The following is a 24,414-nucleotide window of genomic DNA, read 5'->3' as shown; positions in this document are numbered from 1 at the left end:
CACAATTACAGCCTGCCAGCACTAGCACATGGGTTATATCTATTATGAAATAATAAGATAACATTAATAAGATTCCCAGAAAGGACATCAGACAGCTAGTCTCATGACTGTGTACAAGTGGTCTAACTATTCAGGCTGTCTCCAGCCTGCGTGGCTCTACATTTTCCAGGTCTTTTTTGTCATTTTCACTAGGAAAAGTTCAGGTCTACCAGCTTTTAAGCAAGAGGTTCTGAGTGGGAAACAGGGCGAGTGTTCTGGGAGTGCTGAGAAACTCAGGGTAGCTGCTCTCTTTTCAGGAGTTTCAGTAGCAGCCATAAACGTGAGAGCTACAGCAAACAATCACACCACCCGTGAAATGTCCCTGTAGACAGAGCCATGCTGGCAGCTGCATTTTGGGTCGTTAACCTGAGTGCTTCAGACACGTGCTGGCAGAGCTTCCCAGAGCCCCTGAATAATCTTCTTTTTTTCCCCCCCCCCATCATTTCCTTGTGTCCTGAGGCTCCCGACCCTGCATGCGCACACAGCACCCAGAGCTGAGTTTGATCTTTCAGATGAACATCACCCCACCTGCCTGAGACACCCACAGCTAAGCTTTAAAAAGAAAAAAAAAAGGACAATAAGACATGCATAGAGTTGAGCGTAACAACGCACATTGCTCAGAATCCCGCTAAGGCAGGAGGCAGCCGGGACTTCCACCGCTGTAATTTAGCAAGATGCATCTCAGGCTCTCGCAAGGAGCATCCAGCTCCCCAGGACCAAGGACACGTCAATAGCAGCAGTCAGCCCCCGCGAGTTTGGCAGGTGGCTAAATTGGCTCCACAGCCTCGCTGGCCCTGCTAGGGGAAGGAAAGACGCCGAGTCTCAGCACAGAGGGCTGTAATGAGGATTAATAAGGCGTGTGAAGACGCTCTGTAATTGTCCGGCCGGCTGTTTCCTTTGCACCTTATGCTGTCGTTTATGCTCGTGCAAAGTGGCTGTTAAACGCCCCAGGTCTGATTCAATAGAACTCTGCAGATTCCTCGCACAGGTGTAAATTGCTCTGTGGGGTTCAGGGCACTGTCTAAATGCAAACTAATCTGATCATCTCTGTTGCCTTTTTTTTTTTTTTTTTTTTTTTTTTTTTTTTTTTTTTTTTTTTTTTTTTTTTTTTTTCCTTTTCTGTAAACTCCTCTGCAGCCAATCGAACATTTTAGTGTCTAATAAACTACAAAATATCAGGTATTTCGTGCATGAACTTACGTCCCAGAAATAGAATTCGCAGCGCTGGCTTCAAGGAGAGCTGGAGCTGCATCAAGATGCCGAGACTGGACCACCAGCACTGCAGAGCTGTGTGCTGGTTGCTGCCCACAGCCGTGGAACATTCACATCATAAACCTCAGGGGCTGGTGCACAGTGACAGCGAGCCTGAACCCTGGAGAAACCATGAAAAATGAGCTAACGACATAATTTGTGAGGGAACGGGCAAAAAACAATGCCTGACCTTGTTCAGACATAGGGAAAAACAACTGCAGAACGACAGCAGCTGTAAAATGAGCCTGAACTAAACTGTATGAGCTGGTATTGCAGGGAATAACCCTTAAAAGGTGGAAGGCTTTGATAGACGCACTCCTACAGGTAGCTTCAATCCCTGGCAGCTTCAAGGCTTCGGTAATGAATGTCAGACTGCTGGGCAGCTGTGAGGGGAATAAACAGCTATTTGCCTTCAGTGGAAGTAGCATCAGTTTGACATATGACATTCAAATGATACGAGCTTTAAAAGTGTGGTTAAACGACTGATGTTTGACTTGGAACCTTGGGCCCGCCGAAGCGGCATCGCCGCCGTTTACCTTGGCTCTGTGGGGGATTGAATCACTGAGGTTGAAGATGAAAGATCAAAGTGTTTCTGCAAATCCAGCCTGCAGTATGTCGTGTGTCCAGCTGCTGGAGAACGTGTGCTGGAGTGATGAGAGGGGTAAGATGGATCCTCCCCCTGCTGCGGCCTTTGGCTCTGGTGACGGCTGCTGCGGGCACACGTGGGACTGAGGAGACACAAGATGGGGGATGAAATCTGGGGAATGGGGTGGAGAAAAAGGGTTATCCCCACCTGGTCCTTCCCACAGCATCCCCTTCTCCTGCCATCCACATTACTGGGTTCCTCTTCAAGGCTCTTTGCATTTTGCCTTGCAGGACACCAGCCCGCCCTGCATCACTTTCTGCTCGTTTTAGAGAAAAAAGCGCTGCCAAAATGTACCTGTCTGTTTTAGGAGCCCTTGTTAGGCCCTTGTTACATCAGCCTGTCAGCTAACTACCAGCACTCATAACCCTTTGATAACCCACCTGCTGAAGTGCTTTGGCTTGCAATCTTCACACTCAAACAAGAGCTCAGGACCAAAGTTGCTGGAGGAAAAAATCACTGCTTCCTGACCTTTGGGCAGACTCTGTGGGCTGATTATCTCATCGATTTTAACCGAATTGAGCATTCAATACGGGTGTCTGGAGGCCTGTCTCTCCTCAGCAGCGGGTACAGTACAGCACCAGCAGCAATAATACAGACAAGCTCTATGCAAGCCAGGGTCAGGGGCAGGAGAGCTCCAGGTTTCTTGTAAATTGTGGCAGGCATGATTAGTCCACCTGAGCCGGGCCCCAGGAGCACACGAGGAGCCCACAGTGAGAGCACTTCAGAGAGGGAGCACCCTGTGAAGTGCAAATGGGTGCTCTCCCTTGGAAGGAGCCAAAACAACTGAAGTAGAAATGAGTGGGACCAGATTGGAGTGATGCCACTCAAGGGGGGACTGTCCTTCCAGAAGGAGCTGTGCTGAGCCTGTTTGCTCTGCTGTAGGAGGGAATATGCAGAGCAGAGTTCATGCTGAGGGCCCTGCAGTCATCCTGGATGTTTTTTAGGGGGAGTGGAGGACTTGCTTCCAGCTGTCAGCAGCTGGAGTATATGAGGGGAGCTCGTGAAGCACTTCTGCTGTGGTGCCCTCCAAAAGGAAACCCATTTGCTCACTCTGGGACCTCACTGGAATCTGAATCAAAGCGTGGCATAAGGTGGACACACATCAAATTTCACTATTGCCTAAGTGTAAATAATTAAAAAAAAAAAAATTATAGGTGCAGGTAAACTGAGGCACAGGGCTGTGGAAGAGCACAGCTCCATTTCCCCTGAATATGGGGGAGTGGTTACCTCTGGAAATCAGACCAGAAAGGGTTGACACCAAATATCTCCCAGACAGCTGCTCAGTCTGGAATAAATCCAAGAAACAGTGTCCCAGGTACTGAACCTGCTGGAAAATTCAGCATCCAAGCATTTCCCCACTGCAAGATCTCACCCAAACCACTCCCCAAAGCCAAATCTGTTGGCAAACCTCCCTCTAGGACACTTGGGAACCCATACAGATGTGTGATTCCTGCTCTTAAGCACAAAATTCAGCAGAACAAAGATGAGATGTGACAGCACTCCACAGTTTTGTCCCTTGGCAGAACCCCACCAGGTGCTGGGGGATGAGGCAGGGCTGTGCCCATCTCTCTGCAGGTACAGCAGCGTTCCCAGCCCAGCTGTGCTCCCCCACCCCCTTGGCACAGGGTGCAGCAGATGAAGATGCCTTTGAACAGACAGGAGAGGGGCTGAAACCCTTTGACACCTCCAAGTGAACTGTATATTTCCAAAATGTTAAGCAGCTTTGTGAGAGAGATTATCCTGGAGGATGTTTTCCCGTAGTGTTGACATTGCTGTGTGAGTGATTAATTCCAACATGGGCATGGGGTGAGGAGGCAAAACCCTTTTCTCTTTGCCACCAGGCAAGTTCTGGCCTTTGCACCAGCAAGGCCATTAATTCATTCCTGTGACACTGCAGGTGACTTTGTCATCCTCATCTTCTTGGTCACTTCTCAAGGCAGAGGATTTTCCATGACCCTTTTCATGAACCACTGTGATGGTGCAGGCATTTTTCAGTCCTCCAGGGGTCTGACTGCCTGTACATTTAGTCCATGTGCTGTCACAAACACCCTGCCTTGACTTTGGAAAAGTGGACAGCAACAGCTGAAAACAAAGATGGATTGTCACTTTTGGACATTGGTGTGCTGCAGGTGACGAGGGCAGAAGGGCAAGCCATGGCTGCCTGAGCTGCTGGGAATTTTCTAACCCTCTCACCCAGCTCATTGATGACTCTCTAGAGAAGCAGCCTCACTCCTCCCCTACACTTCCAGTCAAGGGTGTCTTTCACTGGGGAATTTAATTTGCTGCAGAAAGGTTATTATATCCCTTCTGAGGTTTTCTACTCAATTCCTAAAAAATACAGAAAGTAAGTATGAAAAGAATATAGAATAACATATGTATAATCTATCTACCTCTATAAAAAAGAATATAAAAGAAATATAAAAACAGCTATGTAGTGAATAAAATTCCTTTTGCAATAGGAATCACTTCACACCCTCAATGACTCTGCTCAGCTGTTCCTTTTGGGCTGTTGTACCTTCAGCTCTGCACCTCCAGGAGCAGCTCTTAGGATTTATGGTACCCACAGGGATTCATCCAGGATAAAAAGAGTTTTCATCACCTGGCCAAAGGCTTATGAGATCTACAGATGGAGTCACTTGTGCATGGAGAAAGCACAGCAGCAGAGACTGGCATCACTTGGACACAGAAGAGGCAAGTGAACTTTATTGCAGTTAGCATTCCTGCAGCAGTTTTTGGAGGAATAGTATGAATTTCTAGACTGTACAAAAATTTAAAAGTTTGGCAAGATTTTGAAGCTCTCAATAGGCAAAGGCACCTTTCTTCCAGACAGGATTGCCCAGGACATCTGAAGGCTCTCAGTGCTGCACCCTGCATAATTATTAATTTAAGTTGGTCTTACAGTGGCCTAATATCAATCAGACTAAAAGGTGTTATGATAGCAGTATGGATGGTGCCTGTGTTGATAATCCCTCCCATGGCAGGTGGCTGCATGCCCACGATAAAATAAGCAAACAATCAGGAAACACATGTGGGACACTTCTCTCCCACTCTGCGAATCTCCAGTCCTTAGGGGTAACTGCTTCTCACCGGGCTCCTCCTGTTAACCCATCTGCACTTGGAATCACACAAAAGCCATCTAAAATCATACCAAAATCTAAATAAATCAGCATCAGAAAATGTGCTGCAGGCATTCAGTGCTGTAAGGACATGACCATTTTAACATTTTTCAGGGTCATAGCACAGAGCTGAGGAAATGCCCTTGGACAACTCTGCATTCCCAGGAGAATGAAACCAGGAGACACACAGAATCACCCAGCAGGCAGAGGGAACAGGAGCAATGGCAGCATTACTTAACTATGTGCAATTTGCTCTCCCCATCTTGATTTAAATTACACTGCCAGAAGAGACTGACAGTGTCTGGAATCAAATTGCTTAGAAAAGTGCCTCTTCAGAGAGAGAAAAAAATACCCAAATAACTGGAGTGCAAATGGTCTTGCAAAATGCCTATTGTGACTGGGGACAGCAGGACCTGGGTCTCATGTTCATTAGGATAATGCTCATGTAATTGTGCTGGGCCAAACCCCCATGAAATGGGGGGGGGGGCTGCCCCCCTGACATTCCTACAGTGCACACATTAACCTGGTCTCCTCTCAAGAGCTGGAGGAGGCACCATTAAATAAGAGTCTCTTGCTCTGTTCCTGCTTCCTTCACTTCTTCAGGTCAGCCTGGGCTCTGGGGACCGTCTTCAGGATAATGGGCTTCTTTGGCTGCATGAAACCTTTCGAGTCCAGGACCAGTGGGATCTTGAGCAGGAGGGAAAAACAACGAAACAGCCACATCAGCTGGGAGAAAGGACAGACAGGACAACAGGAGCCCTACAGCGCACACACATCCCAGCTACCACTTGGTTTCAATGCATTTCCCAGCCCACAGGTGTACTTACAGCAGGACCATCACTCTTGCTCATGCAAAGCGGCCACCAGCAGGTGTTTAACAGCCCTCAGCTCTTGGATAAACTGGTTGGTGAGCTCTGGCTTTCACATGGAGCGCTACAAAGAGCTTGGTGCACTGATCAGCAGGCTGCACGTGGAGGGAAGAGCAGCCAAACCCCACCCTGGGTGCTGCAGCTAAATGGGGGCAAGCAGTACCATTTTGTTTAATGCACAAGTGTGTCAGTACTAAGGGCAGCTAGATCATAATGGGAGATGGAAGAGCAATAAGCACTCCAGGAAGAGCAACACTAAAATCGCTGCTCAGACCGAGTGGCAAAGCAAAAGCATCCTCAGCATCAAAGGTTTCCATGGGATAGGCTGGGAATCTCTTTAGAAACAATGTTTAAAGCTGGTGTTGGAGGAATCATCTTGCAGGGGAGGGAAGTGTGTTTTAAGTCTCCCCCACCAATGGATGCTGCTCATATCCCAGCTCCCTCTCTCGCCAACAGGACAAGGGTGACACATCCCCAGCCCAACAGGCCACATTCACCCCCTAAATCCCAGTAAGTTTTGTTTCAGGAAATTTAAGCAATATGGCTTGGAGCCCAGTGTGCCATCAGTGGAGCAGTGAGAGGAGGCTGCAGCTTCCATACGTATGTTCCAAAGGGATGTTCCAGCATGAAATTTTCCCTCCCACTCTGATGTACATGACACCTTCTGTAGAAAAAACGGCTGAAAGAACCCCATAAACCTATGGGCACCAATAATACAATACATATTTAACTTGTCCCCTTTTAATTAAAGGCAGTTATAAAAAGAATCAATTTTATGGATTGCAGAGGACTAGAAAAATGTCATTAGACTTGGGGGAGGGTGGATAGGTCACTGCATTGTTAATGGACTATTACAGTCTTTCACCTCCAGGTTACCAGTTGAGCTGCAATCTGAATCTGCAGAGATTCCAGCTGAGCACCCGTGCCAAGTAATAATTTAATAAGGACTTTTCTGTTTCTTACAACAAACGTCCTTTGAGTGACTTGTTGCCCTCTCTGCTCTGATTTCCCAAGCTCTCCTCACAAACAGAATGTAAAAATGGCCCAGCCTTTTGCAGCAGTGAGTGCAGGCAGGGAGCTGGGTCAGGCTGGAAACACCGTGGAGCTGCCTGCCTGAGGCACAGGAGCTGCCGTGCTCTCAGCAGGGCTGGACTGACACATCATTTCCAACAGCTCCTGCATTTATTTCATGTCAAACACTCCCACCCTGCAAGGCCATCTCATCTGTATGCAGCATTCACTGGGATCCTGGGCAAAACCAAAGCCTGGTGGGATCCTGCATAGCCCCTAAGAGGGAGAGGGTAATCAATTTAAACTTAACCCATTTTGTGCTTGCTTGAAAACTGCTAACATTTAGAGACTTCCCTGGGTCATAAGAGATGAATTTTGATGTCTTGGGATGTCCCACAGAGAATAGCCATGTTTGTGTTACAAAACACAGCTTTGGCATGGGCTGAGGGATATTCTCTTCCTGCTCTCTGGAGCAGGGTCTTCCTAAGCTGGGTCAAACAGATAAACAGTGCATTGTGGGGGAGAAAGCACCCCACAATTTAGGTGCACCCAAAGATAGGCACAGGACTTCAGGGATTTCAGCCTAAAACATCCCACCAACATTAAATATGCTTCTGTAGAGGCTTTTAAAAAAAAGCATAAATAACTTGTGGTGAAGCCCTTATAATTAACTGAGAAGATTTAAACAGTTATTCCCATCTAACAGTAGGACATCTCAGAGGGAGTAAGGGGCAGGTAATAAGACACATCACCACACATCCTCACCGGTGTGTCTTTGCAGGGTCTGAATGAGAAGTTCTGCAACAGGACAACCACAGCCACTTTCACAACAAGGAGAGCAAACCTCATCCCTATGCAGTTCCTGGGGCCAGCCCCGAATGGCAGGAAGGTGTAGGGGTCAATACCCTCTTTGTTCTCTTTACTGAACCTGATTATAACAAAAAAAAACCAAACAAACAAAAAAGAAAGTTAGTAAGAGCCACTCTGTTGCAGGATGTGTCAGCTTCTTAATCTGAAGTAATGAGGGGTCTGGGAAGGGAAAAGCTTTTTGTGTTTCTGTGCATATTAGAAGCTAAGTCCCTTATTTCTGTCTCAATAGATATGTTATGCCTCTGCTTTCATCCCAATGCTCAGATTTGGTTGTGCAAATCCAGGTGCATTGGGTGTCCTGGGAATACCTGAAATACACTAATGGATTTCATAACTGCTCTTTTCTCAGAACTCCTTCTCAGCTCCAAAACTGAACCCAGATTTCAAACCCTAAACCACACAGGTCTACAGCTCCACAGCTTCCCTGTAGATCAAAGGACCGAGCAAACACAAAGATGTTCTCCCCCTGCGTGACTAAAGGCAGGGCTGCTTTTGAGACATGCCAGTCCCATTCCTTTCCTCATCATGAAAAACAGGGAAGAACAATCAGCTTTATAGAGAAATTTGCCACAGAGCATTTTCAGTAATACTTCTTAGTGATCAGTTGGTTTTCATGTCAGAAAGCTTTTCATTCCCTGTGCATGAGGTACAAACCTCAGCTATGCTAAGTCAGAAGTGAAGTATCTCACTACTGAGACACCAGCACATCCCTCTAATGTACTCCCAGCATGGCAAGTGAGCCCTAAAGAGCTCCTGTCCAGCTACCCATGCCAAGTTTGACAACTGGAATAAGAATGTGGCTACTGGAGCAACTGGTGTTGTCTGGCCCATTGCCAGAGCACTTGTATTTGGGTGTTTCCTTCTGAATCCAACACAAGGTGACCACAGGCTTCACAGGTACTTCTGCCTGATACCACTGCCATGTTTTGTCTCAAAGGTCACCATGTTCCCACACCAGGATTAGTTTCCAGGGGTATTTCAGCTCTTGGTGCAAGGGCAGAGGTCTGGTCCTGTTCTCTCTGCATGAAGCATCAATGTCTTGGTGGCCACCTAAAGATTACTAGGTTCATGGCATCCCATGTCTGCCTTGGGCTATTGCATCATTTTGCAGGCTCTGACAGAGCTCCTAAGCAAAGATTGCTTCAGAACTTGAGTTAAAAATCAAGTTTTATTTCCTACCCATCTTTGCCCTTCCTCTGCTGATTTGCAGGGCATTGTGCCAGTCACCCAGTGGCTCTTGCTTTAATATCTGGCCATAAACCCCTCAGTGTTACAGCTGCTGGGAGCTGCTCTCACTGTTGCTCCCTTCAATGCAGTTAATTAAATTCCATGCACAGTTTATGGATGTAGATCATAAAACTCCCCTCACGGTAATGCAGGGACTAGATGTCAGACAATGATAAATGCCTAATTTAAATGTTATAATCATGCATTCCCCACTTTTGCTGCCATTTCCACTCCCAGGGCTGAGGTTGAGCATGCAGCTATTCCCCCATGTGGCCCTCACCTCTCAGGCCTGAACTCGTCCGGCTCTGGCCAGTACTGCGGGTCCCGGTGCAGCACGAAGGCTGGGATCAGGACCACCATTCCCTCTGGAATAGTCACTCCACTGAGCTCCACAGTCTTCTTGCAGACCCTCTCGAGCCGGCCCCCGGCGGGGTAGAGCCGGATGGATTCGTTCACCACCATATCCAAGTACTCCATCTGAATGATGGCGTTGTATGTGGGAGAGGCCTGGGAGAGGAATGGGAGGACTCAGCACCTCTGCCACTCTGTTTCCAACCTGGGTTTGCAAGGCAGGTGGGAACAAGCCCAGCATTTTCCTACCCTCCTTTACCTTGTTGGGCAGGTGTGCATCGACCTCATCCTGGAGTCGCTGCTGCACGTCAGGGTGGGTGGCCAGGTTGTAGGCTATGTAGCTGAGGGTGGAACTGGTGGTCTCATAACCAGCAAAGACAAAGATAAGAGCCTGGGCCAGAACCTCCTCATCACTTAATGCTGAAAAAAAGGCATAGAAGCACATACAAGAAGCTGAAAATTACAGTAATTAACCCTTGGGAATTCAGGATCCCAGTCATCAGTCTAGGTAATGCTGCTCCTAGCTACACAATGGTTGGTAAAGGAAACATCCAGCTTACCCTCTGGTACCTCAAAGGGGTGCACAATGCAGTGCACTGTGTCCTACAAACACCCTGTCCTGGCACCTCAAAAGTTCAAAAGCATCCTGCCTTGAGTTGACAGACCAGGACTATGCCTTGGCTGAGCCTTTATCTTCTTATACTTTACCTAGGATAGGGAACAGAGATGAGCTCACAGGTGAGCAGGGTACACACAGCATATTGCTTTGTCTGCTTTTTGATATACAGCCAACATTGCTGGACTTCAGAGACAACAAAGTAAGAAATGGGAGTAAGGAGATACTCACTTTGTTCTTTGTTGCACAAACACACCTCAGAAATTATCCCAGGAAATGAGATATAATAAAAATACAGCTGACCTGTGATAAACATCATTATGGCCCCACTACCGAGATGCCAAATCTTTCATGGGATTAATGACTAAAATCCTCTCCCTACTTCCCTTTTAAATGGATAAGGAACTACTGCTTTCTGCTGAGAGGAGGACAGATCTCAAGACATACTTTTGTCCAAGTTGGTCTCAGCAGACTTGGAGCCATCATGAGAGTTCTGTGATTCAATCATGAGCTGCAGGAAATCCACCCGGTCCTGGGGAGAAACAGAGGCAGAGAAGATGTGGGTGGAGAGGAGGCAAACCTTGTCCAGCAAGTTCCTTGCTGAGACACCTGCTCCACTCACAGCTCATGGCTTCAGTACATGATGAGGTCTGGACTACAGACCCTTCAGGAACACAAACACTTTCTCCACCTGTACCCCCAGGCAGGGTGTGGTTCTGGCCTTTCTTGGGTTTGGTGAGCTTGGAGAGCAGGTGACACACCACAGCTTCTGAAGATGCCACCAGATTCCTCCTGCACTCAGGACTTTTCCTGAAGAGAAGAGGCCACCTAGGTTGGACTCACTGTGCTGCTGCCCTTCTCCCGTTCCTTCTTCATTTTTGTGAAGACATTCTTGAAGAAGTCCATGACGTCTGAGGGTAACAGAGTCACCTTCATCTTTTCCAGCACAGGGATAACAAAGGGGAACAACACTAAAAGGAAAGAAGAGACCAACACACTTGAGCTCAAAGGGGCCCCAAGAAAATCAAAACTGGCCCAAAGCATAGAAAGGAGCAGTACATCTGGACTTTGACCCTTTTTATTGCCTCCATCTCTTTTTACCTAACCATGGTTGGGATGCAACAGCACTTGAGAACCTCCTCCACATGTTACTTCATGACCACAATACCACAATAAGTGCAGCTCTCTGTGACAGAGCAGCTCTCCACCATCTCTGCAAACAGGGTCTCTCCTCATAGGAGGATGCTGCCAAGATCCACATGGCCTATAAAAATCCTGGCTGTGGTTTCCTTGGGGAAATATTTCTGCAGATCTGAGGCTGTAAATCTAATCCTGCAAAGTGTTGAGCATCTCCCCTATGGCAAAAAGGACTCAAAGCTACTAAGGGAGCTTCCAGAAAATGCAGCACCTTTGACATTGATTCACGGCTGTATGAGATGAGGTTTGTCATACCTAAGAGTAAGAACACAGGACTTAGGAAACTGAATTGAAGAAATTTCTTAATGTTGGTGACAAAGGGGTCATTGGGGTTGTTCATGGAGTCAACATTGACGCTGAAAGAAGTGCTGGTCACCACATCCATGCTGTAAGCTCCAAAAATGCTGAGTAGAGAAGAAGAGAGAGTGAATGAGTTGAACCCAACCACAGCAGTAAATAAGAACCCATCTAGGAATAATCCTTGTGAGAAGGAATCTCTCTTAATGCACAGTCCTAACATAGTAGATCTGTCCTGATCTGGCAGGATCATTTTATTTTTGAAGTTTCCCTGTTGCATTCATTCCCCCAACTTTTTTCAGCTTCAAAAACCTAAGCTGTAGTTGGAAAGCACTGAACTGCAGTCTAGGGTAACAACAACTATATTCTGATTTTCATCTGTAAAAGAGATTGCAAAAATGACATCCAAAAATACCGTATATTGTGCAGCTTCTAGAAAAACTTTGGGAATTGCTTCCTACCTCAAAATGCATCCCCAGTAAAATGAAATGGGGAAAGGGCACAGATCTTTGAGCAGAGCACAGCAAGCCCACTGCTGAGGAACATGCCATGTTCATGACATCTGTGGAGTTTTCTTCCATAGCTGACAAGGGATCCATGCTGCAGCATGGAAAAGGCTCTTCAGAACAGCCCCTTCCCCACACTGAATACAAACCGCTTCCTGTCAGCCCCACACAGTTACTCACTCCTTCGCAGTCACAAACTCGTCATTAGCCACTTTCTTCTCAATGTTTTTCACTAATTTTTCACCATAGTGATTAATGATATGGAACATCTGAAATGCAAACCAAAGCAGAAAGCACTGTTGACTCTTTCCCTGCCACCAAACAAGGCTGGGCCTCACTGTCATCTGCCACTTGCCACCTGCCACTTTCCACATCTGGCTTGGGGAGGAAGGGCAAGCAAGAGGAAGGTTTAATTTCCAGGCCTCAGTCACTGCTTTCTCTCATCTTAACAACCTGTCCAGAGAGCTCATCTGACTAGGATTGAGCAAGGCTCTCCTTCAAAAATCCACACACATCTCCCACTCCAGCTTAGCATCCACTCCAGCTGGAATGAACATGGCTCCTGGGCACATGGAAAATGGACAAGCCTGGTGTGAGTGATGTGTTTAGCAGGATGAACATACAGGCCTTAGGACCAACAGCCTCATCTTGCAATGCCTCGTGTGCTGTTTCCTCCCTCACCCCCTTCTCTTGAATCCCTCCCTGGGATGGCAGCCAGACACTGTATTGATGAATGGCACCAACAATGCAGGTGCTCATGGATGTGATCCTGGCAAACCTCCCCATTTGAGGGGAAGGTCTGCACCCAGAAACAGCTCAGTTCTCCTCCAGTTATGGATGTGAAGCACCAGTGGCCTGTGCTTTACCTCCTTCAGCTTCCCACTGGTGAAGGCTGGAGACAGCACTGTACGAATCCTTTTCCACTGCTCATCTTCAGCCACGTTGAGAGCTGACTCCAGGATCCCATTCAGACGAAAGTTCTGCACAGGGGAACAGGAGACACATGAAGGTTTACAGCCCCCTTCCATGTGACAGAAATACAAAGAAAAACCTTCCATGGAGCATTGACTCAACCCCTGAAGTCATGTCAGCTCTACCTCAATCAGCAAACAACAAAAATGGAAACAAAAGTCTAAGAGTCATAAATGACATCAGCCTCTAGGGCACATCCAGGCTGATGTCCCAGCCAGAGTGGCCCCTACACCTCCCTAGCAGGGTTTTGATATTGGTACCATCAATAAACTGGGGCACATCAGAGAGCAAGTACTTGCTGAAGGGCTCAGAGGAAAATAGAAACCAAGAAGAAACTCCTTCTTTCTTGCTGCATGTGCTCTGTACTGAAAAGCAAAGCACAGGACTAGGTACCTACCCGGCGATTAGTAAAAATGTTGTAGCACTCTTTCACCAGGATGTTTTTGATGAGGATGGGGTCCAAAACAGCCAGCACAGGCTGCCTGCCATCATAAAACCTAAGCCAATAGAAACCCACAGTCAGTCCATCCTTCACGATCAGTTGGAGCAAAAGCAGCCTGCTCTGTCCATGGCCAGAGCCATGGCACAAAGCGTTTGGGCCCTCTGACAAAACAGCTGGAAGGATGAGGCTGAAACTTGTTTATTATGTAGTAAAAGAGGAGAAAGGGAACAACAGTGACAAATATGGGCAGCATGAACACTTCTAGCAATTGTCTGTGGTACTGAAGAGTTGCCAAAGCTGTGTGGGTTTAGATAAAAGGCAGATTTTTGCCACGATGTTGATCCCTTGCGCTTGGGCTGTCTGAGTTGTTTCCACTACTGATGGCTGGAGACAAGAAATCCACACCAAACAATCTACCTGTGGAGGAAAGAGATTTCCTGCCTGGCCTACAAGGCACTGAAAGGTGAAAACCTCATCTGTCTCCTCCATTTTCCAATCAACAGAGACAGAAAAACTTAAAAGTCATGGTGTGGGCTAAAGGGCAGGGAGCCCTGGGCCACAGCTGAGGGAAGTTGCCATCTTCAAGAAGCTTGCAAACATTTAATCTTTCAAAAGAATGCACCAGGTTTCATGAAGCCTCCCAGGATTTTTTTTTTGCAGAGCAATTTTGTTTTGGTTTGAGAGGTTCTTCTCAGTGGAAGCATGATAAGAGGCCCCTGCACAAAACAAGGACTGTGCAGGGAGCAGGGAGGCAGGTTAAAAGGTAGCTTGTGCTCCAGCTCTGGGAGAAGCAGGGAGCAAGATGAAAAACCGAGGCAGCCTGCAGCTTGCTTTCTGCTCCAGACACAGAAGAGCAGCTTCAAAGGCAGGAGGCTCAGTTTGACACCAAGCAGTGGAGGTGATTTTCAAAGCTTATGCAAAGAAATGACCCCATAAACTGGCCATCACCATCCCAGCCCCACACCACACTGAAATCCCAGCAGGAGAAAAGCCTTGGAGAGATGGGTGGAGACTTTGCAGTGATAAACCTTAATTCTCCCAGGCTGTCACAGCTGGAATTACAGTACTGAGGAATGTAGCATCAATGTAACTTTTTCCATTCTATTCTGGGGCTGTGGAGTACCCCAAAGTGGTAGTTTTGTTCTGTAGAAACTCACCCCCAGATTTTTCCATACTTTTCAAAGCATTTCTGATCAAAATTGTGGACTCCCTGGAAAAGAAGAAAGGAGAAATGAACAGTTTGCCAGTGAAAAGTGATCAAAGCAGGCCACAGCTGGCAGCACAGTGCATCCCACAGCCCCATGGTAAGTAGCAGAGGTTGAGGTTGGGAGGTGCATGGTCCTCTTAAGCATCACATAGATGCTTAAGGGACATCTCCAAGGGAGAAAAAAAGGAGAGCAGAGATTAAAAAAATAAAAAGGTACTTTCAACTTCCACCAGCCAACATGCTCTAAAAATGTAAAGAAGACAAGATATGACAGGGTACAAAGTTTTAGTGAGCAGAGTTAGGAGGCAGAACTGGATCCCAGAGTGTCCTTTCACCTTCAGCTCAACAAGTTAGAACTGCTGCTGTCTCGTCCTCATACAATCTTCCTCTGCAGTTACTGAACACAGATTTTTATTTTGTTTCCATTCGGGTTTTAACTGATGTTACATGTAACAATGAAACTTACGAGACACATAAGGCTCACCAAACCATTAGAAAGAGGCGACATGAATGACCTGAACTCAGCAAATACAAGTAAAACACCTATTTTTTATTGAACCCAATACACTTATTCTGCACTTGCAGTCAGTTACCTGCGGTCAGCTACTGTCTTGTTATTTGATGAGGTTTGGTAGCTTGATAATCTTTGAGTTTTATTTAAAAATGTATTTGTCTGGTTTAGTCTCAGGCTGGCCCAAAAGTAAGTGATTGAATGAAGCATTCAGCCTCTTCATGTTGATGATAAAAAGGGGAAAGGAACATGCAGCTCCCAGAAAACAGCAGTCTTAGGAATCTCTCCAATACTTTTTTTTTGTTTCTAACAGAACTTCAGTTGCTCAAGAGCAGGTAGAAACACAGGGAGAAACAAAAAATTTAAATTACAAAGTAGTTTTAAAATACAGCACACCTCATTCAGGTCAGCCTGAACTTTTATGTTCTCCATGTGTCCAAAGAGCTTGCTACCTAAAAGCATAATTTTCATCTGACTGAATCAAGGACAAAGGAACGAGATGCCCAAAGAATGGGGAAAACAGCACCAGCCACAAGAAGGATCTAAGACACTACAGAGCATCAGCTGCTGGTACTCACATGCCGGTACTCCAGGAAAGTTCCCACAAATGGCAGAGGCCGTGGGCCAGGAATGCCCAGCTTCTTGAAGGTCTGGTAAGGCCATATCCCATAGCTGCCAACAAAGAGCATGAGAGAAGCATTTATACAATGAAAAGAGAAGATACTTCTTCCTGAGCACAGGGAACTGCTTAAATAACTGTTTTCTGTCACTCAGGGAAAGCTGAAATTATGGACCAGCAGCAGCTCTGCTGAGGATACTCTTTGTAATAAATCCAGGATCACTTAAGGTACATTTTGATGGAAGACAAGGGCTGAAAGGAGCCACAGCCCAGCCTAAGCAAACCAGTGTACCTGAGGGCTTTACTCAGGGCCTCATTTAGTTGCCCAGCTCAGGCAAACGTGGCTCAGGTGACTCAGGAGAGATCTCGGAGCAATTGAGTTCTGAAGATGAGGCCTGTCCTTGTGTTTGTCTTTGCAAAGACGTCCTGCGATGCTCAGGTGACCGCGCTACAGCGGCAGGGCAGGGACATAAATTACCACAGCAAAATTAAGTTTTTGCCTGTATAGCTCATTACAGCTCCCTTGAGCCATATAAGCCGAAGTTTTGCCAACAGAACTACTTAATCGGGGAGGTTCTGCTGGCAGCAGCTCCGACATCAGCCTGCGCTGCTCCCAGCTGGCACAGCCCAAGGACGCCACGGGCGCTGCTGTCTTTAAACAACCGGAAGTTCCTTCCTGGGAAAAGCTTAAAAAAATCAAGGATTTCCTTTAATTTCCCTCCCCGCCGAGCCCAGCTCGCTCCTTCCCGCCGGCAGCGCGGCCTCGCAGCCGCTCTGCGCAGCCCTCGCTATGCCCTGAGGGCAGCGCGGGGGCCCCGGGTGGTTTCAGCGCTAATTCACTCGAACTCCACTGGCACCGGGCTCTTCTGCCAGGTCCCCCAGGGGACCGTCCTCTACTTACAGGGCCACGAGGCACAGGAAGGCGACGAGGAGCAGCCAGGTGACGGGGGAGAGGCTGGGCAGGAGCTGCATGGTGCCCGCTGTCCGCCCCCTTCTGCCGCCGCCGCGCCCCGGCCCTGGCCCCGGCCCGTGCCCGCCCTCCCGTGAGGGAGGCGGCGCTGCCCCGCCCGCTCGGTGCCTCAGGGCCGGGCCCCGGGCGCGTCCCCCGGGAGCAGGGCTCTCCTGTACCGAGGTGTCGGTCCCCGCTGCCCTGCGGCTGGAAATCGCTGAAAGGGCGGCGGCGCCCCGAGCTGTCTCCGGAGAGACGAGGAACTGCTCCTGTGTCCCGTCTGTCCCAGCTCCGCGGGTGTCTGTGCAGACGCACCTTCCCTTGTGCCTCCTCTCCCACCTCCGTGTGTCATGCCCTGTTTAGGGTCCAGGAGGGAAGGGGCTGGAGGAGACAGACCTGCACCAAACACCTGCCCAAGCTGAAAGGCAGATCCTCTGAAGGATGCAATCCTATGACAGCGTAGCTTGTAGTCTCACCTGTGCCGGTGGAGCTTCTGCCTGAGTCGGTGACCTGCCAGCCCCAGGGAGCCACCAGGGCAGGGCCGTGTGGGCAGGAGGTGCTGCGGGCCCGGCGATCCGCGGGCACAGCGCCAGCACTCCCCAGCCTCATCACCTGGGGATGGATTCCCACATCATCCCCTCTGCCCCGGGCGTTCTCTCTGCACTCAGGTTGCACAAGATGATGACATTTGGCTTTAGGCAGCTCAGTTTCCCCCTCAGGCGCAGACACTGGGCTGCCTGCGTTCTGTCAGAGAAGTGGGAAGTGCATTTCGTGTATGGGGGACACGGTGGAGCCTCTGACCAGCTTAGCTCCAGCGTATGCAAATACCCCGTGCTGGTGGGTGTGTGCGGGGATGGGTCAGGACGGGGTGTCCCTTCTCCTCATCACACTGGGAAGGGCCACAGATCTCTTCCTCTGCCCAGTCAGCACCATCCCCTTCTCTGTGTTTCCTGAAGATGCCAGTAGACCCACAATGTCCCTACATCACACTCACCTGCATCAGACATTACTCCCTGCCTTTGGCGTGCTCAGCCTTAAGGAAACCCACTGCAATCACCTGCCAGTCAGATCTCACGTGGCTCTGCCTGCGGGCCAGCCGTGGATTTTGCCTCTGCCTAAACATTTCTTTTTGCCTCATAAAACACATGCAGCCTGTGCTGAGCTGCCTGCGGGTTCAGCAGTGACCTCCACACTTACGTGGAAGAGCTGAGCAGCAGCACTGCCAGTTTTGGTAGGTCAGTGTCTCAGACATCTCCAGCATTGCACAGCCACGATGTGCTCAATGGTTCACATAATCATTGGCTGGCAGTAATCAATTAACCATTTTATGAAGGCACACCCCTGATTCCTGCTTCTCCAGGCTGCTCTGAAGAGCTGAGCTATAGCAGCATGCTGTGACAGGAACTTTATTCTCCATTTTATGGGATCTGCCCCTTTTAAGACACCTTGAAGCAACTGTACTCGGGGAGTTATCCTTTCTCTTGCATCCAAAAGCTGGTTCTTCTCCTTGACAGGTCCCATACCAGAAGGACATAAAGAACAGCAGTGAAAGGCAAGAGGAGAAACCAGGTGGTAGAGCAGTAACCCCCAGGCTGGGATTAGCTGCATTTCTTCCCTCACACAAACCCTTTAATTTTCCAATATTTTTTACTAGTTGTTGTGATTTCTCAGTAGGAAGTGGGTTTGTGGTTCAGTATTATCTCCTCCCTCACACAGAAACTGAAGCAAGGAAAGATTTCAGAGGAAAACAAGAATGTTAGCTAGCCCCCAAAATATGTAAATAAACTGTGCAGCATCTTTGCATACAAGGAAATTACTAATTTGTCCAAAACAAATTAGTAATTTCCTTGTATGCAAAGATGCTTTGTCCAAAACAAATTAGTAGTTAGATTTTTTGTTTGGTTTTTTTTGCAGGTCTCTTGAAGTGCTGTGTCTCTCCAGATCCTCAGATTTGAGAAAATCGTAGTTGATAAAATGTCCACCTCCCAGTCAAAATTGCTGCCATGACTCAGAGCTGCAGGTGGGGCCATTCTGAACACTCACTGTCAGATAATTTTATACAAATTGCGTGTATTGAAGTGATGCTTTTATCCTTACACAGCCCTTTAGACCAAATGTGGTGGTATGCTCTGTACTTACTGAGACTATTTTTCTAACATGAATATCACTGAAATGGCACCCAGGAGGACTAAAGCAGAGGGAAAGGCTCTCCAGATCATGTTTCTGGCAACATTTAAAGGGGTTTAGCTTTGTGGGCAAGCAAATTGCACAACAGGGCTGCAGGTGAGGGGCTGCTGTGGCATCCCAGCCCCTTGTCTAAGAGAAGGGAAGAAAATTGTCCATTGTTTGGGCTACACAACTCTTGTCTGTCCAAGGCTGGTGATCCAGCAAAAACATCTTGTGGTACGAAAGGGGGAGCAATGAGTGCTCCCCACTGCCCTCGTGCAGCAGATGTGCTAAAACAAGTGAAAAATAACAGCAGCAGCAGCCTGCAAATTGACATCTTCTAATTCACCTCTTTCACAAAACTGTCACTTCCCCCTGCCCCTCTCATTTCAGGTAATAGCATATTAATAGGAGCTCTCTCCAAGAGAGCTGCACTCCCTGTTGGTAGGAGCCACAGCAATGCCAGTGGCCTCTCTGATGTGCTGGTCTACAGGCATGGTTCTATATTAGAAGGCAGAGTTGGTTCACAGCCCTCGTGATGTTTCCAGGGTTAGAGATCTGTACCTATGAAGGACCCAGAGTGGTCCAAAAGGAATGTGCTCCTCTGGGTCATAAGCACACGTGGCCTCAGCCTCTCTGACATTGCCCTTCTTACTGACATCATCACACTGCCACTGTTTTCCTCATTAGTAACAAATCCCAAGGGCTCTAAAAAGGCTTGCTGGTGCCATGGGGATGTGCACAGTGCTATTAAAAGACTATTTATTCTCATGCCCTGGGGAGAGGAGGAGTAACTGAGTGTGACCCTCTTCCCCCACAGCAGGGTGGCCCGTGATGGTCCCAGGCAGCACTGAAGCCATGGCCCTGCCCTCCCACACTTGTCCTCTGACCACCACGTGATTCCTCACACTGTGGTGGTTCCTGGCATGTTTGTTCTTGCTGTGCCACCCTGGAAATAATCCCAGTTCAATATTAACTCACACAGTATCTACCGCTCCTCTTTGCAATGGCAGAGTGCTTTCATGCACTGGGTACCCTTCCTGTGTTTGTGTTCCTTCTGCTGTGCCAACATGCTGCACTCCTAGGAGCTGGGAGGGAACAGGTGGCCAAGGAACTGGGATTTGTGGGGATTCAAAAGCTGGTGGTCACCATGGCTAACACAAGCAGGAGGAGACATGAACTGTGATAACTGGCCATAGTCACCAGTAAAAATGGGACAATGCAACCTAGACCAGCTGGAAGAGCAGCGACTGAACTGATGGGGCACAGAGGATGATGTTAAAACTCATGCAGAACCTTAGTTTCTAAAAGCTCAGAGAAAAAAACAAAAATTTAAACGAGAGGGTCCTTCCTGAAGGAGAGGTGATTTTACTACTGTCTGCTTGGCAGGACTGAAGGAGGCCAAGGGGAGAGAAGTCCTGCATGAGTGCAGAGCACTGGTGGAAGGCCATCCCCAGGAGACAAATGCTCCCCTGCATCTCAGGCTCTCTGTTAGAGAGAATGAGGCATTATCTTGCAAACAAGATAATGCTTATTATCTTATTTGCAAGATAATGTCTCATAGGCTGCTGTGTTACAGACCCAAAGGTTTTTCTTTCCTACACATACTATGGGAAAAGTCATGTTGTAACACAGTCTTTCTAACAGCCATAGCAAAATATCAGCCCCATTAATAACCAGGCTTTTGTTCACTGACTGTCCCATCTTTAAAAATTCCCTTCTTATTTTCCTCTCATCCCACAAATACCATCATGAGCTGTTTATTTCTAGCTCTTCCTTACAAACCTGCTCTCAAATGAGCCTCTTGAAAGGACTAAATGGGAAAGCACCAGATGTATGACATCCTCAAAGAGCTCCAGCAGCCAGGGGAGGACCAAGGGCTGGCACCAGCATCTGCCTTCCCTCTCACCAAGCCCAAAACCACACAGTGCTTTATGCCTGGGTATTTCTGAGACCTCTGCAGAGCAAAAAGACCACGTTGTTCCTTTCATCCAGCAATGCTGCTGAATGCTCCTGAAGCATCGACAGCTGAAATCCATCTCCCTTTCACTCCTCTATAATTTCTGAGCAAGGATAGAAAATCATAAGCCACAGCCAGTGTTAAAATGTAAAACCAATTCTGGAAAGCATGGTGGAGACAGTGCTGTGTGCACTCCCCGCTCATGCTCGGACACCAGCTCCTCCAAGGACAACTTCTCCTTTGCCTGTCTCACATTGTACCAGAGAACAGCTCTGGCTTTTCAGACCTCCCAGCTGGTAGCTCAGTCTCACTGCATGAAGCAGCCAGTGCTTTTCAGAAAGTGTTATTGCACCACTTGCAATGACCTCAATTTCTGCTGAGTTGCTTCCAAACCAGAAATCAAGCCAGAAAAGACAAAAATCATGACATAACCCTGAAACCATCATCTCCAAACACATGACATGCAGCCCTTTCTACCACCATCCCCTTACCTCCAAACCCACCCTATCTTACGAGGATGCACATTATGAACAATCCAGTGTTCTGGAATCTATTTTGGAGTCAGGATCTCTGTTCAGCCAGACCCAGCACTCAGAGAGCCACATCGCTGCCCAAGGGCAGAGTTTAGCCCATTGTTTCTGTCTCCAGTGCCTGGGTTCTGGATGTTTTATCTGGACACATTTTGGATATGAACTCAGGGCAGGGATGAAGCTGTTTGGCTCTTGAGTCATTTGGCATTGTGGACTCCCTATGAGCAGCTGCTGGATGTGAGCCATCCCCAACATGTTCAGGCACAGTCCTTGAGAATCCAAGCAGGTATGGCTGGAGGCTTATCACTCAGCCTCACAGGATTTCTCTATTGCAGCTAAAGCCAAGCATTTGGCTGGTTGGATTAACCCTTGCTGGCTTTGTGAAATAGGCTTCATTGAAAACAAGCATCTTTCTCTCACCTTTTAATTTCTTCTGTGGTGTGGAGACAGCTATGGATCAATGAAAGTGTCCTCATCGATCACCCTGGATGTTTTTTGCTGGACAGAGGATTGAAATACTGAATCCTTCCTCTGCCAGTCCTCTACATGATGGGGGATAAAACATTTCCCAATTTCCATCAGGTTATGTGAGGTTTAATCCCAGAGGATACAGTCTCCCAGCAGATTAAATCAGTCTCATAAATACAGCTGAAAATTGACCCTTGTTTATCCCAATTTTCCCACCATTAGCTTCTTTGATGACTCCCATTGCCCTGCTCCTCCCCTGCCCCCACCTCTGGGGTTCATACCAATCAGATGTGCTTTAGGTACATAAGAAATAAGATTGAAAAAGTTTGTATTTAAAAGTTGAGCCTTGTACTGTTGGAATTAGACTCTAATTAGGTCAGTTGTGTTCCCCTGGTAGGGTAAGAATGATAGTGCCGGAAAACAGACAATTTATAAAGACCCAAAAATAACTCATCCTGCTGTTTTGTAAGAAAGATGTGTTTTCTCTGCCCTGTGCTGAGGACATTGCAGTCAAGGCCACTTGGGCACACCAATAGCAGCCGTACAGACTGTGCCTTGGTCCCACAGGCAAAGCTGGCCTGTGCCTCAATTTCCTCCTACCACAGGTGGGATATTCATCCTTCCCAATTTGGCAGGGCTGTGGTGAGGTCACCTGTGTTTTTTAGGTATTTTGTCACTCTTGGCATGAGGTCTCAGGCTATATTACACAGGCTCATTTTCCCAACTTGCCTTTTAGCCTTATCTACACCTTCTGTGAAGTGCACAAAGGGCACAAACTCAGATTGAGGAGGCTCAGGGTAAAGAACGAGTCCTTGCAGCTGCTTTTCTAGGGTGTGTGTCATCACCATAAAGAGTGCACAGAACGCCTTGGAAGTTGCACAAAGCAGGGAATTACCTTTGAGTGACACCGTGGGTGTTGGTCCCTTCTTCCTCTGAACACATTTTTGTCACGCAACCATGAGCAGCTTCCTTGTTCCTCCACAGGCAGGTGCTGATCCTCTGATTCCACAAGACTTCACAGGTTTCAGCGCTGCTGACAAATTAGCCTTGTAAAGCCTCGAAGAATGACTTCACACATCAGCCTCGTCTGATTTAGGATTATCCTAACTCGTTAACAAATGGTGATGAACGTGCCAATTGCCTACTTAATGAAGGTTTCTACCAGGCTGGGAAGTCAGCGGCCACACCGCCTTGGCTTGGAGGGACGTGCCCAGCATTTCTAAGTAAACAAGACAGCAAAGCTAAAGAACTCCTGGAGCACAGTGGAAGTGAACAAAAACCCAACAAAAACATGTGTTCACATTAAGTTCCTTTTGATTTTGTGGGAAATGCAGGTTTGAAATGAAAATAATTAGTGGGGCAAGAAGAGGAGAGGAAAAATAATAAAAACAACAGGCAGGTTTACAAAAGAAAAAAATAGAAAAGAAAAGGAGCGAGGAGAAAAATAAATAACCCTGGAGCAAAAACGCGGAGGGGAAAAGAGGGAACAAAAGAGACAAATAGCAGGAAAAGGATCAGTAATGAAAGCCCAGATTACTTGATTCAGTCAAGCCACTGCTTGTGCTGTTCAGAGCAGGGCGGGAAGCCAATCTGTTTTCTCTGGTATTGTTTAGGCTACGAATACCGTGGCAGATTTCCCATCCACTCCCATGTTTATGTCCGTGCTCCAATCCTAGCCACAAAAACGTGTGGGGGAAACACATCCTGAGAAGAGTGAGGGCTGGGAGCTGGAGGATGATGCACTTTGGAGCCAAATGGCCTCAAAAAAGCACTTCTGCATCTTATGGCAATTTTGCAGGATAATGTCTCGTTCACAAAATGCAGTGGTGGGAGGATTTTCATCTTCAGAATGGGTACAGTGATACCTCTGGGTTATTACAAGCTCCCAGCTGCAAAGGGCTGCCTGTATTTATACAACACTGCATTATTTATAATATTCTTTTCAGGAGCAGGAGAATATGAGTTCTTTCCTTCAGAGTTTGACTATTTTTTTTCTTCCCTTCTCCTACCTGGAAAACATTGATTTCTTGCCCTCATTTCTCCCACCAGAGCTGTAGCTGACCTGACTGTGTTTAGTTTACTTCTCGAGGCCAGATGCTCAGTGGGTGAAAAGCACAACCAACCACCCTGGAATAACAGAGCTGCCCTGGTTTTCCCCCGTTGGGATCTAGTCCTGCCTCCCCAACATCTGCACGTTTGTGGGAACTGATTAACAACTGCTACAACACTGCTGGGGAGGGGACAAAGGCATAAAAAATATTGGCCTCATAAGGATTTCTGTTTCTGCGTGGGCTTTGACTCTCCCATACTAAGGATCTGAGGAAGTTTATTGCTGCAAAATAATAAAATATTTAAGACTGATCAAATTTTGTGTGGAAACTATTTGAGAGTGTCAGCTTAGCTGAGGAGCAGCAGGGGTTGTAAGATTTTACAGTCCAGAGCAAACAGTGAGGAATTTCAGTGCGTGTTACATTCTCAGTGTCCTGAGCTGTTAACTCGTGAGCATGCTGGCAAGGCACCCAGAAACTTCTTCAGCAACAGATGAGTCTGGAAAAATCCTTTTTTTCCCTTCTGCAGAACAAATGTACCAAGGA

The 24,414-nt window shown here is 47.5% G+C and overlaps 1 protein-coding gene and 1 long non-coding RNA gene across 2 annotated transcripts; one reads left to right on the top strand and one right to left on the bottom strand.

The window, feature by feature from the left end:
* Positions 1–4,617: 4,617 nt before the first annotated feature.
* On the bottom strand, positions 4,618–16,762 carry LOC128796361 (cytochrome P450 3A12-like). The gene is made up of 13 exons (XM_053957901.1): positions 16,649–16,762; positions 15,707–15,800; positions 14,568–14,620; positions 13,366–13,465; positions 12,863–12,976; positions 12,177–12,265; positions 11,449–11,597; positions 10,840–10,967; positions 10,444–10,528; positions 9,640–9,800; positions 9,310–9,536; positions 7,698–7,860; positions 4,618–5,739 (listed from the first exon to the last, which is right to left on the bottom strand). Exons 1-13 carry the CDS (start codon positions 16,717–16,719, stop codon positions 5,644–5,646), a joined length of 1,530 nt encoding a protein of 509 aa, XP_053813876.1. The 5' UTR covers positions 16,720–16,762; the 3' UTR covers positions 4,618–5,643.
* LOC128796362 (uncharacterized) lies at positions 16,570–24,170 on the top strand. Its single transcript, XR_008433781.1, has 3 exons — positions 16,570–16,687; positions 18,611–18,716; positions 23,870–24,170. It is a non-coding gene; the product is annotated as an uncharacterized LOC128796362 (long non-coding RNA).
* The last annotated feature ends 244 nt before the right edge of the window (positions 24,171–24,414 follow it).

This window comes from Vidua chalybeata, chromosome 16 (genome assembly GCF_026979565.1).
Source record: "Vidua chalybeata isolate OUT-0048 chromosome 16, bVidCha1 merged haplotype, whole genome shotgun sequence".
NCBI classification, from domain to species: domain Eukaryota; kingdom Metazoa; phylum Chordata; class Aves; order Passeriformes; family Viduidae; genus Vidua; species Vidua chalybeata.
Note: the sequence above shows the minus strand (reverse complement) of the source record. Positions and strands in the feature narration are given on the sequence as shown.

Excerpts from the sequence above, each read along its gene's own strand:
- LOC128796361 (XM_053957901.1), bottom strand. The coding sequence starts at position 16,719 with ATGCAGCTCCTGCCCAGCCTCTCCCCCGTCACCTGGCTGCTCCTCGTC. Across the intron at positions 9,801-10,443 it reads TGAGACCAACTTGGACAAAA|CATTAAGTGATGAGGAGGTT; the intron begins GTATGTCTTGAG and ends CCTTTTTTTCAG. Across the intron at positions 5,740-7,697 it reads GACCCTGCAAAGACACACCG|ATCCCACTGGTCCTGGACTC; the intron begins GTGAGGATGTGT and ends CTCCTGCTCAAG.